This window comes from Oncorhynchus tshawytscha, linkage group LG13 (assembly GCF_018296145.1).
Source record: "Oncorhynchus tshawytscha isolate Ot180627B linkage group LG13, Otsh_v2.0, whole genome shotgun sequence".
NCBI classification, from domain to species: domain Eukaryota; kingdom Metazoa; phylum Chordata; class Actinopteri; order Salmoniformes; family Salmonidae; genus Oncorhynchus; species Oncorhynchus tshawytscha.
This window is the reverse complement of record NC_056441.1, coordinates 88,395,038-88,414,706: the sequence shown is the minus strand read 5'-3', so window position 1 is coordinate 88,414,706 and position 19,669 is coordinate 88,395,038. Positions and strand designations below refer to the sequence as shown.

Below are 19,669 nucleotides of genomic sequence, written 5' to 3'. Positions count from 1 at the left end.
GCACCGGGGGCAAACTACCTGCCCTCCAGGACACCAATAGCACCCGATGTCACAGGAAGGCCAAAAAGATCATCAAGGACAACAACCACCCGAGCCACTGCCTGTTCACCCCTCTACCATCCAAAAGGCGAGGCCAGTACAGGTGCATCAAAGTGGGGACCTAGAGACTGAAAATACAGCTTCAATCTCAAGGCCATCAGACTGTTAAACAGCCATCACTAACACAGAGAGGCTGCTGCCTACATACAGACTCAATCATTAGCCACTTTATAAATGGATCACTAAGTCACTTTAAATAATGCCATTTTAATCATGTTTACATATCTTACATTACTCATCTCATGTGTATTTACTGTAATTTATACCATCTATTGCATCTTGCCTATGTCGCTCGGTCATGACTCATCCATATATTTATATGCACATATTCTTATTCCATCCCTTTAGATTTTTGTGTATAAGGTAGTTGTTGTGGTATTGTTAGATTCCTTGTTAGATATTACTGCAACTGTCGGAACTAGAAGCACAAGCATTTCGCTACACTCGCATTAACATCTGCTAACCATGTGACCAATAACATCTGCTAACCATGTGACCAATAACATCTGTTTTGATTTGACAGGGCTGTTTAGTGCCATAAATAATGGGTCACGTACATGGAGAAGAAATTACAAAATGTTTCCTGATCTGTCTTTATATCTCTGATATTCAGACCCCTTGACTTTTTCCACATTTTGTTACGTTACAGACTTATTTTAAAATTATTGTTGTTTTTTCTCCCCTCATCAATCGATACCCATAATAACAAAACAAAAACATGTTTTTAGAAATGTTTGCAAATGCATTAAAAATTTAAAAAACGGGTGAATTTTAAGTATTGAGACCCTTTACTCAGTACTTTGTTGAAGCACCTTTGGCAGCGATTACTGCCTTGAGTCTTCTTGGGTATTACACTACTAGCTTGGCACACCTGTATTTGGGGAGTTTCTCTCATTCTTCTCTGCAGATCCTCTCAAGCTTTGTCAGGTTCGTTGGGGAGCGTCACTCTGCACAGCTGTTTTCTGGCTGGGCCACTCAGGGACATTGAGATACTTGTCCTGAAGCCACTCCTGCGTTGTCTTGGCTGTGTGCTTAGGGTTGTTGTCCTGTTGGAATCTGAACCTTTGGCCCAGTTTGAGGTCCTGAGCGATCTGGAGCAGGTTTTCTTCAACAATCTCTCTGTACTTTGCTCTGTTCATCTTTCCCTCGACCCTGACTAGTCTCCCAGTCCCTGCCGCTGAAAAACATCCCCACAGCATGATGCTGCTACCACCATGCTTCACCGTAGGGATGGTGCCTGGTTTCCTCCAGACATGACGCTTGGCATTCAGGACAAAGAGTTCAATCTTGTTTCTCATGGTCTGAGAGTCTTTAGGTGCCTTTTGGCAAACTCCAAGCGGGCTGTTATGTGCCTTTTACTGGGGAGTGGCTTCCGTCTGTCCATTACGATAAAGGCCTGATTGGTCGAGTGCTGCAGAGGTGATTGTCCTTCTGGAAGGTTCTCCCATCTTCACAGGGGAACTCTGGAGCTTTGTCAAAGTGACCATCGGGTTCTTGGTCACCTTCCTAACCAAGGCTCTTCTCCCCCGATTGCTCAGTTTGACCGGGTAAGAGTCTTTGTGCTTCCAAACGTCTTCCATTTAAGAATGATGGAGGCCACTGTGTTCAATGCTGCAGATGTTTTAGGGGTTCACTTCCCCCTCGACACAATCCTTTCTCAGAGCTCTACAGACAATTCCTTTGACCTCATGGCTTGGTTTTTGCTCTGACATGCACTGTCAACTGTGGGACCTTATATAGACAGGTGTGTGTCTTTCCAAATCATGTCCAGTCAATTGAATTTACCACAGCTGGACTCCAATCAAGTTGTAGAAACATCTCAAGGATGATCAATGGAAACAGGATGCACCTGAGCTCAATTTCACATCTCATTGCAAAGGGTCTGAATACTTACGTAAATAGTGTCGTTGTTTTTTTTTGTTTTTTTGCAGACATTTCTAAAAAACTGTTTTCACTTGGTCGTTATGGGGTTTTGTGTGTAAATTGATGAGAAAAAATATATAATTTAATCCATTTTAGAATAAAGATGTAATGTAACAAAATGCAGAAAAAGTAAGTATGTAAATAAGTCAAGGGGTCTGAATACTTATGTAAATAAGTCAAGGGGTCTGAATACTTATGTAAATAAGTCAAGGGGTCTGAATACTTATGTAAATAAGTCAAGGGGTCTGAATACTTATGTAAATAAGTCAAGGGGTCTGAATACTTATGTAAATAAGTCAAGGGGTCTGAATACTTATGTAAATAAGTCAAGGGGTCTGAATACTTATGTAAATAAGTCAAGGGGTCTGAATACTTATGTAAATAAGTCAAGGGGTCTGAATACTTATGTAAATAAGTCAAGGGGTCTGAATACTTATGTAAATAAGTCAAGGGGTCTGAATACTTATGTAAATAAGTCAAGGGGTCTGAATACTTATGTAAATAAGTCAAGGGGTCTGAATACTTATGTAAATAAGTCAAGGGGTCTGAATACTTATGTAAATAAGTCAAGGGGTCTGAATACTTTCCGAATGCACTGTAGGACAGACACTTCAGAACAAACTTCCTTTGGATTATCTGTTGTTCAATGTGTTTCTATTGGCTAATAGCAGTAAGGACTATCTGTTATTCAATGTGTTTCTATGGGCTAATAGCAGTAAGGACTATCTGTTGTTCAATGTGTTTCTATTGGCTAATAGCAGTAAGGACTATCTGTTATTCAATGTGTTTCTATTGGCTAATAGCAGTAAGGACTGTTTGTTATTCAATGTAGTGATTCTGTTATTCAATGTGTTTCTATTGGCTAATAGCAGTAAGGACTATCTGTTATTCAATGTGTTTCTATTGGCTAATAGCAGTAAGGACTATCTGTTATTCAATGTGTTTCTATTGGCTAATAGCAGTAAGGACTATCTGTTATTCAATGTGTTTCTATGGGCTAATAGCAGTAAGGACTATCTGTTATTCAATGTGTTTCTATTGGCTAATAGCAGTAAGGACTATCTGTTATTCAATGTGTTTCTAATAGCAGTAAGGACTATCTGTTATTCAATGTGTTTCTATGGGCTAATAGCAGTAAGGACTATCTGTTATTCAATGTGTTTCTAATAGCAGTAAGGACTATCTGTTATTCAATGTGTTTCTATGGGCTAATAGCAGTAAGGACTATCTGTTATTCAATGTGTTTCTATGGGCTAATAGCAGTAAGGACTATCTGTTATTCAATGTGTTTCTATGGGCTAATAGCAGTAAGGACTGTTATTCAATGTGTTTCTATTGGCTAATAGCAGTAAGGACTATCTGTTATTCAATGTGTTTCTATTGGCTAATAGCAGTAAGGACTATCTGTTATTCAATGTGTTTCTATGGGCTAATAGCAGTAAGGACTATCTGTTATTCAATGTGTTTCTATTGGCTAATAGCAGTAAGGACTATCTGTTATTCAATGTGTTTCTATTGGCTAATAGCAGTAAGGACTATCTGTTATTCAATGTGTTTCTATTGGCTAATAGCAGTAAGGACTATCTGTTATTCAATGTGTTTCTATGGGCTAATAGCAGTAAGGACTATCTGTTATTCAATGTGTTTCTATTGGCTAATAGCAGTAAGGACTATCTGTTATTCAATGTGTTTCTATTGGCTAATAGCAGTAAGGACTATCTGTTATTCAATGTGTTTCTATTGGCTAATAGCAGTAAGGACTATCTGTTATTCAATGTGTTTCTATTGGCTAATAGCAGTAAGGACTATCTGTTATTCAATGTGTTTCTATTGGCTAATAGCAGTAAGGACTATCTGTTATTCAATGTGTTTCTATTGGCTAATAGCAGTAAGGACTATCTGTTATTCAATGTGTTTCTATTGGCTAATAGCAGTAAGGACTATCTGTTATTCAATGTGTTTTTATTGGCTAATAGCAGTAAGGACTATTCAATGTGTTTCTATTGGCTAATAGCAGTAAGGACTGTTTGTTATTCAATGTAGTGATTCTGTTATTCAATGTGTTTTTATTGGCTTATACTGTAGCCATACGTTTTTTTCATTAAATATATATATATTTGTTTAAATACTTCAAGCGGTCTTAAAATTCAACATCAAACATCAAAATGATCCTTGGTTTGAAAACATACAGCCTAGTAGAACTCCCCTCCCCCAGTTTAGACAGGGCTTAGACTGTAATGGGTTAATGCTTCTATTTTGGGTAAAACTGTTGAAATAAGCTCATGGGGTATTTCCAAATGATATTCGTCAAGAATGAATGGCTATATATATCATTCATTTAAATGTAACAAAAGGAAAAATGGATGTACTGATCTCAGATCTCCCCTTTAAACATTCCCTAATAAACGTGTCTTTGTTTCTTTTCTTTTTTTTCAAAAAAAAAAAATGATTTTGTGTTTTTTCTTCAGGTAATGAGTTCGGCCACCCAGAGTGGCTGGACTTCCCTAGGAAGGGTAATAATGAGAGTTATCACTACGCCAGGCGTCAGTACAACCTGCTGGACACTGACCACCTCCGTTACAGACAGCTCTATGACTTTGACCGGGACATGAACCGTACCGAGGACAAGTACGGCTGGCTGGCTGCACCACCGGTAAGGACGCGCACGTATGCACGCACGCACGCACGCACACACACACACACACACACACACACACACACACACACACACACACACAGCTACATGCACGCTCACACACACACATCTACATGCACGCTCACACGCTCACACACACACACACGCTCACACGCTCACACACACACACACACACACAGCTACATGCACGCTCACACACACACATCTACATGCACGCTCACACACACACACAGCTGCATGCACGCTCACACACACACACACACTGAGGAGGAAAATATGACTGCCTGGTTGTAGCATCCCTAAGGACACACAGTTCCATGCAGATATATACCCACAGTCGCCCACAGTCGCCCACAGTCGCCCCACAGTCGGCCCACAGTCGGCCCACAGTTACCCACAGTCGGCCACAGTCGGCCACAGTCGCCCACAGTCGCCCACAGTCGCCCACAGTCGCCCACAGTCAGCCACTGCACCAGTGAAAACGGGCAGATACCTTCTGTCATCCCCACATGGAGGAGGCAGACAGACAGACGGATACCTTCTGTCATCCCCACATGGAGGAGGCAGACAGACAGACGGATACCTTCTGTCATCCCCACATGGAGGAGGCAGACAGACAGACAGATACCTTCTGTCATCCCCACATGGAGGAGGCAAACAGACAGACAGATACCTTCTGTCATCCCCACATGGAGGAGGCAGACAGACAGACAGATACCTTCTGTCATCCCCACATGGAGGAGGCAGACAGACAGACAGACAGATACCTTCTGTCATCCCCACATGGAGGAGGCAGACAGACAGGCAGGCAGGCAGGCAGACAGACAGGGATGCGGACAGGCAGGCAGACGGACAGATGGACAGACGGACAGTCAGGCTGGCAGACAGGCAGACAGATGGACAGACGGACAGGCAGGCAGACGGACAGATGGACAGATGGACAGTCAGGCTGGCAGGCAGGCAGGCAGACAGACGGACAGGTAGACCGACGGACAGGCAGACAGACAGACGGACAGACAAGAACACAGACATGTTGGTACTCTTCTTGGGGTCCAACACAAAACATGAACCATGACATAATACAGAACATGAATAGACAATAACAGCTCAAGGACAGAACTATATACATTTAAAATGGTACACATAGCCTACACACACTAGATGGCCAAAAGTATGTGGACACCTGCTATCAAACATCTCATTCCAAAATCATGGGCATTAAAATGGAGTTTGTCCCCCCTTTGCTGCTATAACAGCCTCCATTCTTCTGGGAAGGTTTTCCACTAGATGTTGGAACATTGCTGCTATAACAGCCTCCACTCTTCTAGGAAGGCTTTCCACTAGATGTAGGAACATTGCTGCTATAACATCCTCCACTCTTCTGGGAAGGCTTTCCACTAGATGTTGGAACATTGCTGCTATAACAGCCTCCATTCTTCTGGGAAGGCTTCCTACTAGATGTAGGAACATTGCTGCTATAACATCATCCACTCTTCTGGGAAGGCTTTCCACTAGATGTAGGAACATTGCTGCTATAACATCCTCCACTCTTCTGGGAAGGCTTCCCACTAGATGTAGGAACATTGCTGCTATAACATCCTCCACTCTTCTGGGAAGGCTTTCCACTAGATGTAGGAACATTGCTGCTATAACATCCTCCACTCTTCTGGGAAGGCTTTCCACTAGATGTAGGAACATTGCTGCTATAACATCCTCCACTCTTCTGGGAAGGCTTTCCACTAGATGTAGGAACATTGCTGCTATAACAGCCTCCACTCTTCTGGGAAGGCTTTCCACTAGATGTTGGAACATTGCTGCTATAACAGCCTCCACTCTTCTGGGAAGGCTTTCCACTAGATGTTAGAACATTGCTGCTATAACAGCCTCCACTCTTCTGGGAAGGCTTTCCACTAGATGTAGGAACATTGCTGCTATAACATCCTCCACTCTTCTGGGAAGGCTTTCCACTAGATGTAGGAACATTGCTGCTATAACATCCTCCACTCTTCTGGGAAGGCTTTCCACTAGATGTTGGAACATTGCTGCTATAACAGCCTCCACTCTTCTGGGAAGGCTTTCCACTAGATGTAGGAACATTGCAGTGGAGACTGGCTTCCTTTCGGCCATGAGCATTGGTGAGGTCAAGCACTGATGTTACGCAATTAGGCTTGGCTCTGTGCAGGCCAATCAAGTTCTTCCACACCAATCTCGACAAACCATGTCTTTATGGACCTCACTTTGTGCACGGCGGCGTTGTCATGCTGAAAGTAACGTTCTGCTGAAACCCAGATTTGTCTGTCGTACTGCCAGATGGTGAAGTGGGATCCATCCCTACAGAGAACGTGTTTCCACTGCTCCAGAAAACCCCATTTCATGAAGCTCCCGACAAACAGTTATTGTGCTGACGTTGCTTCCAGAGGCCGTTAGGAACTCAGTAGTGAGTGTTGCAACTGAGGACAGACGATATTTATGCACTACTCGCTTCAGCACTCAGTGGTTCCATTCTGTGAGCTTGTGTGGCCTACCACTTCGCGGATGAGATGTTGTTGCTCCTAGACGTTTCCACTTCACAATAACAGCACGTACAGTTGACCAGGGCAGCTCTAACAGGGCAGAAATTTGACGAACTGACTTTTTTGAAAGGTGGTATCCTATGACGGTGCCACGTTGAACGTGACTGAGCTCTTCAGTACGGCCATTCTACTGCCAATGTTTGTCTATGGAGATTGCATGGCTGTGTGGTCGATTTTATACACCTGTCAGCAACGCGTGTGACTGAAAAAGCCGAATCCACTAATTTGAAGGGCTGTCCACATACTTTTGTATATACAGCGCCTTCGTAAAGTATTCAGACCACTTGACTTTTTCCACATTTTGTTACGTTACAGCGTTATTCTAAAGTTAAAATGTCTTATCAATCTACACACAATATCCCATAATGACATCACAATATCCCATAATGACATCACAATGTCCCATAATGACATCACAATATCCCATAATGACATCACAATATCCCATAAAGACAAAGCAAAAACAGGTTTTTAGATTTTATTTCAAATTTATAAAAAAAAAAAGCAGATATCACATTTGCATAAGTATTCACACCCTTTACTTACAGTTAACTAGTCCAACGCAATAACGACCTGCCTCTCTCTCGTTGCACTCCACAAGGAGACTGCCTGTTATGCGAATGCAGTAAGCCAAGGTAAGTTGCTAGCTAGCATTAAATGTATCTTAGAAAAAAACAATCAATCGTAATCACTAGTTAACTACACATGGTTGATGATGTTACTAGATATTATCTAGTGTGTCCTGCGTTGCATATAATCTGACTGAGCATACAAGTATCTAAGTATCTGATTGAGCGGTGGTAGGCAGAAGCAGGCGCGTAAACATGCATTCAAACAGCATTTTCATGCATTTTGCCAGCAGCTCTTCGTTGTGCGTCAAGCATTGCGCTGTTTATGACTTCAAGCCTATCACCTCCCGAGATGAGGCTGGTGTAACCGAAGTGAAATGGCTAGCTAGTTAGCGGCGTGTGCGCTAATAGCGTTTCAAACGTCACTCGTTCTGAGCCTTCTAGTAGTTGTTCCCCTTGCTCTGCATGGGTAACGCTGCATCGAGGGTGGCTGTTGTCGTTGTGTTGCTGGTTCGAGCCCAGGGAGGAGCGAGGAGAGGATTGGGACTGACTGGGTCTCTGTCTGAACAGTGGAGGGATTGGGACTGACTGAGTCTCTGTCTAAACAGTGGAGGGATTGGGACTGACTGGGTCTCTGTCTGAACAGTGGAGGGATTGGGACTGACTGGGTCTCTGTCTGAACAGTGGAGGGATTGGGACTGACTGGGTCTCTGTCTGAACAGTGGAGGGATTGGGACTGACTGAGTCTCTGTCTGAACAGTGGAGGGATTGGGACTGACTGGGTCTCTGTCTGAACAGTGGAGGGATTGGGACTGACTGGGTCTCTGTCTGAACAGTGGAGGGATTGGGACTGACTGGGTCTCTGTCTGAACAGTGGAGGGATTGGGACTGACTGGGTCTCTGTCTGAACAGTGGAGTACTACTGCTACTACTATTGCTACTGATACTATTGCTACTACTACTACTATTACTACTACCGCTACTACTACTACTGTTACTACTGCTACCACTACTGCTAATACTACTGCTGCTACTACTACTACTACTACTACTACTACTACTACTACTGTTACCACTACTACTATTGTTACTGTTACTACTACTACTTTGTTACTGTTACTACTACTACTTTGTTACTGCTACTACTGTTACCACTACTACTATTGTTAATGTTACTAATACTACTGTTACTACTACTACTACTACTATTGCTACTGCCACTGTTACCACTACTACTGTTACTACTACTACTACTGTTACTACTACTACTATTGTTACTGTTACTAATACTACTGTTACTACCACTACTACTACTGTTGTTCCTGTTACTACTACTACTGTTACTACTACTACTACGATTGTTACTGTTACTACTACTACTGTTACTACTACTGTTACTACTACTACTGTTACTACCACTACTACTACTATTGTTACTGTTACTACTACTGGTACTGCTACTACTATTGTTACTGCTACTGTTACTACTACGACTGTTACTAATACTACTGTTACTACTTTTGACAGAGAGAGAGAGAGAGAAGAGGGAGCTATAGCGAGAGAGAAAAGAGGGAGCTATAGCAAGAGAGAGAGAGAGAGAAAAGAGGGAGCTATAGCGAGAGAGAGAAGAGGGAGCTATAGCGAGAGAGAAAAGAGGGAGCCATAGCGAGAGAGAGAAGAGGGAGCTATAGCGAGAGAGAAAAGAGGGAGCTATAGCGAGAGAGAAAAGAGGGAGCTATAGCGAGAGAGAAAAGAGGGAGCTATAGCGAGAGAGAGAAGAGGGAGCTATAGCGAAAGAGAAAGAGGGAGCTATAGCGAGAGAGAAAAGAGGGAGCTATAGCGAGAGAGAAAAGAGGGAGCTATAGCGAGAGAGAAAAGAGGGAGCTATAGCGAGAGAGAAAAGAGGGAGCTATAGCGAGAGAGAAAAGAGGGAGCTATAGCGAGAGAGAAAAGAGGGAGCTATAGCGAGAGAGAAAAGAGGGAGCTATAGCGAGAGAGAAAAGAGGGAGCTATAGCGAGAGAGAAAAGAGGGAGCTATAGCGAGAGAGAAAAGAGGGAGCTATAGCGAGAGAGAGAAGAGGGAGCTATAGCGAGAGAGAAAAGAGGGAGCTATAGCGAGAGAGAAAAGAGGAGCTATAGCGAGAGAGAAAAGAGGGAGCTATAGCGAGAGAGAAAAGAGGGAGCTATAGCGAGAGAGAAAAGAGGGAGCTATAGCGAGAGAGAAAAGAGGGAGCTATAGCGAGAGAGAAAAGAGGGAGCTATAGCGAGAGAGAAAAGAGGGAGCTATAGCGAGAGAGAAAAGAGGGAGCCATAGCGAGAGAGAAAAGAGGGAGCTATAGCGAGAGAGAAAAGAGGGAGCTATAGCGAGAGAGAAAAGAGGGAGCCATAGCGAGAGAGAAAAGAGGGAGCCATAGCGAGAGAGAAAAGAGGGAGCTATAGCGAGAGAGAAAAGAGGGAGCCATAGCGAGAGAGAAAAGAGGGAGCCATAGCGAGAGAGAAGAGGGAGCTATAGCGAGAGAGAAAAGAGGGAGCTATAGCGAGAGAGAAAAGAGGGAGAGCGAGAGAGAAAAGAGGGAGCTATAGCGAGAGAGAAAAGAGGGAGAGCGAGAGAGAAAAGAGGGAGCTATAGCGAGAGAGAAAAGAGGGAGCTATAGCGAGAGAGAAAAGAGGGAGCCATAGCGAGAGAGAAAAGAGGGAGCCATAGCGAGAGAGAAAAGAGGGAGCTATAGCGAGAGAGAAAAGAGGGAGCCATAGCGAGAGAGAAAAGAGGGAGCTATAGCGAGAGAGAAAAGAGGGAGCTATAGCGAGAGAGAAAAGAGGGAGCTATAGCGAGAGAGAGAAGAGGGAGCTATAGCGAGAGAGAAAAGAGGGAGCTATAGCGAGAGAGAAAAGAGGGAGCTATAGCGAGAGAGAAAAGAGGGAGCTATAGCGAGAGAGAAAAGAGGGAGCTATAGCGAGAGAGAAAAGAGGGAGCTATAGCGAGAGAGAAAAGAGGGAGCTATAGCGAGAGAGAAAAGAGGGAGCTATAGCGAGAGAGAGAGAGAGAGAGAGAAAAGAGGGAGCTATAGCGAGAGAGAGAAGAGGGAGCTATAGCGAGAGAGAGAAGAGGGAGCTATAGCGAGAGAGAAAAGAGGGAGCTACAGCGAGAGAGAAAAGAGGGAGCTACAGCGAGAGAGAAAAGAGGGAGCTATAGCGAGAGAGAAAGAGGGAGCTATAGCGAGAGAGAAAAGAGGGAGCTATAGCGAGAGAGAAAAGAGGGAGCTATAGCGAGAGAGAAAAGAGGGAGCTATAGCGAGAGAGAAAAGAGGGAGCTATAGCGAGAGAGAAAAGAGGGAGCCATAGCGAGAGAGAAAAGAGGGAGCTATAGCGAGAGAGAAAAGAGGGAGCTATAGCGAGAGAGAAAAGAGGGAGCCATAGCGAGAGAAAAGAGGGAGCCATAGCGAGAGAGAAAAGAGGGAGCTATAGCGAGAGAGAAAAGAGGGAGCCATAGCGAGAGAGAAAAGAGGGAGCTATAGCGAGAGAGAAAAGAGGGAGCTATAGCGAGAGAGAGAAGAGGGAGCTATAGCGAGAGAGAGAGAGAAAAGAGGGAGCTATAGCGAGAGAGAAAAGAGAGAGAGAGAAAAGAGGGAGCTATAGTGAGAGAGAAAAGAGAGAGAGAGAAAGAGGGAGCTATAGCGAGAGAGAAAAGAGAGAGAGAGAAGAGGGAGCTATAGCGAGAGAGAGAAGAGGGAGCTATAGCGAGAGAGAAAAGAGGGAGCTATAGCGAGAGAGAAAAGAGGGAGCTATAGCGAGAGAGAAAAGAGGGAGCTATAGCGAGAGAGAAAAGAGGGAGCTATAGCGAGAGAGAAAAGAGGGAGCTATAGCGAGAGAGAAAAGAGGGAGCTATAGCGAGAGAGAAAAGAGGGAGCTATAGCGAGAGAGAAAAGAGGGAGCTATAGCGAGAGAGAAAAGAGGGAGCTATAGCGAGAGAGAAAAGAGGGAGCTATAGCGAGAGAGAAAAGAGGGAGCTATAGCGAGAGAGAAAAGAGGGAGCTATAGCGAGAGAGAAAAGAGGGAGCTATAGCGAGAGAGAAAAGAGGGAGCTATAGCGAGAGAGAAAAGAGGGAGCTATAGCGAGAGAGAAAAGAGAGAGAGAGAGAGAGAAGAGGGAGAGAGAGAGAGCGAGAGAGAAAAGAAGAGGGAGCTATAGCGAGAGAGAAAAGAGAGAGAGAGAGAGAGAAGAGGGAGCTATAGCGAGAGAGAGAGAAAGAGGGAGTTATTGTTACTACTATTGTTACTGTTACTGCTATTGTTACTGTTACTACTATTGTTACTGCTACTACTATTGTTACTGCTATTGTTACTGTTACTACTATTGTTACTGCTACTACTATTGTTACTGTTACTGCTATTGTTACTGTTACTACTATTGTTACTATTACTGCTATTGTTAATGTTACTACTATTGTTTCTGCTACTACTATTGTTACTGTTACTGCTATTGTTACTGTTACTACTATTGTTACTATTACTGCTATTGTTAATGTTACTACTATTGTTTCTGCTACTACTATTGTTACTGCTACTACTACTACTATTGTTACTGTTACTGCTATTGTTACTGCTACTGCTACTACTATTGTTACTGTTACTACAATTGTTTCTGTTACTGCTATTGTTACTATTACTGCTATTGTTACTGTTACTACTATTGTTACTGCTACTACTATTATTACTGTTACTACTATTGTTACTGTTACTACTGATGGAGAGGAGACAAGAAGGACGCTGCTATTTGCCATTTAGCAGATGCTTTTATCCATTCAAAGGTCTAGCCAACAACTGATCATGCATTTTTTTTTTTACCGTTATTTAACTAGACAACTCAGTTAAGAACAAATTCTTATTTACAAAGACAACCTACCACCAAAAGGCAAAATGGCCTCCTGCGGGGACAGGGGATAAAAAATAAAATAGGACGAAACACACATCACAACAAGAGAGACAACACACCACTCCATAAAGAGAGACCTAACACAACAACGCAGCATGGCAGCAACACAACATGACAACAACATAGTAGCAGCATGGCAGCAACACAACATGACAACAACATAGTAGCAACACAACATGGCAGCAGCACAATATGGTAGCAGCACACAACATGGTACAAACATAATTGGGCACAGACAACAGCACAAAAGGCAAGAAGATAGAGACAACAATACATCCAAATCACATGGTGCCAGCACTTTGAATTCTTTCAGTAGTGTATCAATTTTTTTTGTATTTCTTTATTTAATCTTTATTTAACTAGGCGGGTCAGTTAAGAACCATTTCTTATTTTATTATTATTATTATCTTATTTTATTTATTTTCAATGACAGCCTAGGAACAGTGGTTTGACTGCCTTGTTCAGGGGTCAGAACATCAGATTTTTACCTTGTCAGCTCGGGATTCGATCGAGCAACCTTTCGGCTACCTACCGCCCCTCCCCTCTAACCACTAGGCTACCTACCGCCCCTCCCCTCTAACCACTAGGCTACCTACCGCCCCTCCCCTCTAACCACTAGGCTACCTACCGCCCCTCCCCTCTAACCACTAGGCTACCTACCGCCCCTCCCCTCTAACCACTAGGCTACCTACCGCCCCTCCCCTCTAACCACTAGGCTACCTACCGCCCCTCCCCTCTAACCACAAGGCTACCTACCGCCCCTCCCCTCTAACCACTAGGCTACCTACCGCCCCTCGCCTCTAACCACTAGGCTACCTACCGCCCCTCCCCTCTAACCACGAGGCTACCTACCGCCCCTCCCCTCTAACCACGAGGCTACCTACCGCCCCTCCCCTCTAACCACTAGGCTACCCGCCTCCCTAATCAATACATTGCCTTGGTTATGCTGCATAGTGAGCATGGTTCTGACTTTGGTTTAATGTTGCCTCATTCCCCCCAGACCAAAGGGCTCAGTTGCTATTGGCGTTTAGAGGTGGGTTTGGAGGTTGTGTTGGAGCTATGCGTTAGTAGGGTAGTGGGCGGGCAGTGTTCCTCTCCCAACTGGATCAGTCTATTGAGGGTACATCCCAAATTGCACCCTAAGTAAAGCTAAATGAGTGAAGGGCCTGTAGGTGAACATACAGGCAGCAGGTACTTGGGTTAAAATGGCTGTGTGATGTTAGACTGGGTTAACATGGCCGTGTAATGTTAGACTGGGTTAACATGGCTGTTTAATGATGTTAGACTGAGTTAACATGGCTGTTTAGTGTTAGACTGGGTTAACATGGCTCTGTAATGTTAGACTGGGTTAACATGGCTGTGTAATGATGTTAGACTGGGTTAACATGGCTGTGTAATGTTAGACTGGGTTAACATGGCTGTGTAATGTTAGACTGGGTTTAACATGGCTGTTAACATGGCTGTTTATGTTAGACTGGGTTAACATGGGTTAACATGGCTGTTTAATGTTAGACTGGGTTAACATGGCTGTTTAATGTTAGACTGGGTTAACATGGCTGTGTAATGTTAGACTGGGTTAACATGGCTGTGTAATGTTAGACTGGGTTAACATGGCTGTGTAATGTTAGACTGGGTTAACATGGCTGTGTAATGTTGACTGTTAATGTTATGTTAGACTGGGTTAACATGGCTGTGTAATGTTAGACTGGGTTAACATGGCATGGCTGCTTTAATGTTAGACTGGGTTAACATGGCTGTTTAATGAATGTTAGACTGGGTTAACATGGCATGGACTGTTAACATGGCTGTTTAATGTTAGACTGGGTTAACATGGCTGTGTAATGATGTTAGACTGGGTTAACATGGCTGTGTTAATGATGTTAGACTGGGTTAACATGGCTGTGTAATGTTAGACTGGGTTAACATGGCTGTGTATTGACTGTTAGACTGGGTTAACATGGCTGTGTAATGTTAGACTGGGTTAACATGGCTGTGTAATGAAGTTAGACTGGGTTAACATGGCTGTTTAATGTTGAAGTTAACATGGCTGATGTTAGACTGGGTTAACTGGCTGTGTAATGTTAACATGGCTGTTTAATGTTAGACTGGGTTAACATGGCTTTAATGTTAGGTTAACATGGCTGTAATGATGTTAGACTGGGTTAACATGGCTGTGTAATGTTAGACTGGGTTAACATGGCTGTGTGTATGTTAGACTGGGTTAACATGGCTGTGTAATGTTAGACTGGGTTAACACTGGGTTAACATGGCTGTAATGTTAGACTGGGTTAACATGATGTTAATGTTAGACTGGGTTAACATGGCTGTGTAATGTTAGACTGGGTTAACATGGCTGTGTAATGTTAGACTGGGTTAACATGGCTGTGTAATGTTAGACTGGGTTAACATGATGTTAGACTGGGTTAACATGGCTGTGTAATGTTTAGTTAACATGGCTAATGTTAGACTGGGTTAACATGGCTGTTTAATGTTAGACTGGGTTAACATGGCTTAATGTTAGACTGGGTTAACATGGCTGTGTAATGCTGGGTTAACATGGCTGTGTAGTGATGTTAGACTGGGTTAACATGGCTGTGTAGTGATGTTAGACTGGGTTAACATGGCTGTGTAGTGATGTTAGACTGGGTTAACATGGCTGTTTAATGTTAGACTGGGTTAACATGGCTCTGTAATGTTAGAGTTAACATGGGTAATGTTAGACTGGGTTAACATGGCTGTTTAATGTTAGACTGGGTTAAAATGGCTGTGTAATGTTAGACTGGGTTAACATGGCTGTAATTAATGTTAGACTGAGTTAACATGGCTGTGTAATGTTAGAGTTATGGCTGTGTAATGTTAACATGGCTGTGTAATGTTAGACTGGGTTAACATGGCTGTGTAGTGATGTTAGAGATGGCTGTGTAATGTTAACATGGCTGTGTAATGTTAGATGTTAGACTGGTTAACATGGCTGTTAATGTTAGACTGGGTTAACATGGCTGTGTAATGTTAGGTTAACATGGCTGTGTAATGTTAGACTGGGTTAACATGGCTGTGTAATGTTAGACTGGGTTAACATGGCTGTGTAATGTTGACTGGGTTAACATGGCTGTTAGAGACTGGGTTAACATGGCTGTGTAATGAAGTTAGACTGAGTTAACATGGCTGTGTAATGTTAGACTGGGTTAACATGGCTGTGTAATGTTAGACTGGGTTAACATGGCTGTGTAATGTTAGACTGGGTTAACATGGCTGTTTAATGTTAACACTGGGTTAACATGGCTGTTTAATGTTAAACTGGGTTAACATGGCTGTGTAATGTTAGACTGGGTTAACATGGCTGTGTAATGTTAGACTGAGTTAACATGGCTGTGTAATGTTAGATGATGGCTGTGTAATGTTTAGACTGGGTTAACATGGCTGTGTAATGATGTTAGACTGGGTTAACATGGCTGTGTAATGATGGCTGTGTTAGACTGGGTTAACATGGCTGTGTAATGTTAGACTGGGTTAACATGGCTGTGTAATGTTAGACTGGGTTAACATGGCTGTGTAATGTTAGACTGGGTTAACATGGCTGTTTAACATGGCTGTAATGTTAGTTAACTGGGTTAACATGGCTGTTTAATGTTAGACTGGGTTAACATGGCATGGCTGTTTAATGTTAGACTGGGTTAACATGGCTGTGTAATAATGTTAGACTGGGTTAACATGGCTGTGTAATGTTAGACTGGGTTAATATGGCTGTGTAATGTTAGACTGGGTTAACATGGCTGTGTAGTGATGTTAGACTGGGTTAACATGGCTGTGTAGTGATGTTAGACTGGGTTAACATGGCTGTGTAATGTTAGACTGAGTTAACATGGCTGTTTAATGATGTTAGACTCGGTTAACATGGCTGTGTAGTGATGTTAGACTGGGTTGACATGGCTCTGTAATGTTAGACTGGGTTAACATGGCTCTGTAATGTTAGACTGGGTTAACATGGCTGTTTAATGATGTTAGACTGGGTTAACATGGCTGTGTAGTGATGTTAGACTGGGTTGACATGGCTGTTTAATGTTAGAATGGGTTAACATTGCTCTGTAATGTTAGACTGGGTTAACATGGCTGTTTAATGATGTTAGACTGAGTTAACATGGCTGTGTAATGTTAGACCGGGTTAACATGGCTGTTTAATGTTAGACTGGGTTAACATGGCTGTGTAATGTTAGACTGAGTTAACATGGCTGTTTAATGTTAGACTGGGTTAACATGGCTGTGTAATGTTAGACTGGGTTAACATGGCTGTGTTAGTTAACATGGCTGTGTAGTGATGTTAGACTGGGTTAACATGGCTGTGTATGTGATGTTAGACTGGGTTAACATGGCTGTGTAGTGATGTTAGACTGGGTTAACATGGCTGATGTTAGACTTAACATGGCTGTGTAATGTTAGACTGGGTTAACATGGCTGTTTAATGTTAGACTGAGTTAACATGGCTGTGTAATGTTAGACTGGGTTAACATGGCTGTGTAATATTAGAATGGGTTAACATGGCTGTGTAGTGATGTTAGACTGGGTTAACATGGCTGTGTAGTGATGTTAGACTGGGTTACATGGCTGTGTAGTGATGTTAGACTGGGTTAACATGGCTGTGTGATGTTGATGTTAGACTGGGTTAACATGGCTGTTTAATGTTAGACTGGGTTAACATGGCTGTGTAATGAAGTTAGACTGGGTTAACATGGCTGTGTAATGTTAGACTGAGTTAACATGGCTGTGTAATGTTTAATGATGTTAGACTGAGTTAACATGGCTGTGTAATGTTAGACTGGGTTAACATGGCTGTGTAATGTTAGACTGGGTTAACATGGCTGTTTAATGTTAGACTGGGTTAACATGGCTGTGTAATGTTAGATGGCTGTGTAATGTTGGGTTAACATGGCTGTGTATGTTGATGTTAGACTGGGTTAACATGGCTGTGTTAATGTTAGACTGGGTTAACATGGCTGTGTAATGTTAGACTGGGTTAACATGGCTGTTTAATGTTAGACTGGGTTAACATGGCTGTGTAATGTTTAGCTGTGTAATGTTAGACTGGGTTAATGGCTGTTTAATAATGTTAGAGTTAACATGGCTGTGTAGTGATGTTAAACTGGGTTAACATGGCTGTGTAATGATGTTAGACTGGGTTAACATGGCTGTGTAATGTTAGACTGGGTTAACATGGCTGTGTAATGTTAGACTGGGTTAACATGGCTGTGTAATGTTAGACTGGGTTAACATGGCTGTTTAATGTTAGACTGGGTTAACATGGCTGTGTAATGTTAGACTGGGTTAACATGGCTGTGTAGTGATGTTAAACTGGGTTAACATGGCTGTGATGTTAATAACATGGCTGTTAATAATGTTAGACTGGGTTAACATGGCTGTGTAATGTTAGACTGGGTTAACATGGCTGTAATGTTAGACTGGGTTAACATGGCTGTGTAAATGGCTGTTTAATGTTAGACTGTTAGACTGGGTTAACATGGCTGTGTAATGTTAGACTGGGTTAACATGGCTGTTTAATGTTAGACTGTAACATTAATGTTAGACTGGGTTAACATGGCTGTTTAATGTTAGACTGGGTTAACATGGCTGTTTATGATGTTAGACTGGGTTAACTGTGTAATGTTAGACTGGGTTAACATGGCTGTGTAATGTTAGACTGGGTTAACATGGCTGTGTAATGTTAGACTGGGTTAACATGGCTGTGTAATGTTAGACTGGGTTAACATGGCTGTGTAATGTTAGACTGGGTTAACATGGCTGTGTAATGTTAGACTGGGTTAACATGGCTGTTTAATGTTAGACTGGGTTAACATGGCTGTTTAATGTTAGACTGGGTTAACATGGCTGTTTAATGTTAGACTGGGTTAACATGGCTGTGTAATGTTGATGTTAAACTGTGTAATGTTAACATGGCTGGCTGTGTAGTGATGTTAGACTGGGTTAACATGGCTGTGTTAACATGGCTGTTTAATGTTAGACTGTTAACAATGTTAGACTGGGTTAACATGGCTGTTTAATGTTAGACTGGGTTAACATGGCTGTTTAATGTTAGACTGGGTTAACATGGCTGTGTAATGTTAGACTGGGTTAACATGGCTGTGTAATGTTAGACTGGGTTAACATGGCTGTGTAATGTTAGACTGGGTTAACATGGCTGTGTAATGTTAGACTGGGTTAACATGGCTGTGTAATGTTTAATGTTAGACTGGGTTAACATGGCTGATGTTAGACTGGGTTAACATGGCTGTGTAGTGATGTTAGACTGGGTTAACATGGCTGTGTAATGTTAGACTGGGTTAACATGGCTGTGTAGTGATGTTAGACTGGGTTAACATGGCTGTTTAATGTTAGACTGGGTTAACATGGCTGTTTAATGTTAGACTGGGTTAACATGGCTGTGTAATGTTAGACTGGGTTAACATGGCTGTGTAATGTTAGACTGGGTTAAATGGCTGTGTAATGTTAGATGTTAGTAATGTTAGGCTGGCTGTTAGTGATGTTAGACTGGGTTAACATGGCTGTGTAATGTTAGACTGAGTTAACATGGCTGTTTAATGTTAGACTGGGTTAACATGGCTGTGTAATGTTAGACTGCTGTGTAGTGATGTTAATGGCTAGTGATGTTAGAACATGGCTGTGTAATGTTAGACTGAGTTAACATGGCTGTTTAATGTTAGACTGGGTTAACATGGCTGTTTAATGTTAGACTGGGTTAACATGGCTGTGTAATGTTAGACTGGGTTAACATGGCTGTTTAATGTTAGACTGAGTTAACATGGCTGTTTAATGTTAGACTGGGTTAACATGGCTGTGTAATGTTAGACTGGGTTAACATGGCTGTTTAATGTTAGACTGGGTTAACATGGCTGTGTAATGTTAG

At 42.7% G+C, this 19,669-nt stretch overlaps 1 protein-coding gene across 1 annotated transcript in view; it reads left to right on the top strand.

Annotated features, from left to right (window-relative positions):
• Positions 1–19,669, top strand: part of gbe1b (glucan (1,4-alpha-), branching enzyme 1b) — a 376,893-nt gene that overhangs the window by 232,088 nt on the left and 125,136 nt on the right. The window contains exon 13 of the mRNA XM_042296507.1: positions 4,491–4,675. Coding sequence (XP_042152441.1) covers positions 4,491–4,675 — 185 coding nt within the window. The remainder of the gene's footprint in view (positions 1–4,490; positions 4,676–19,669) is intronic.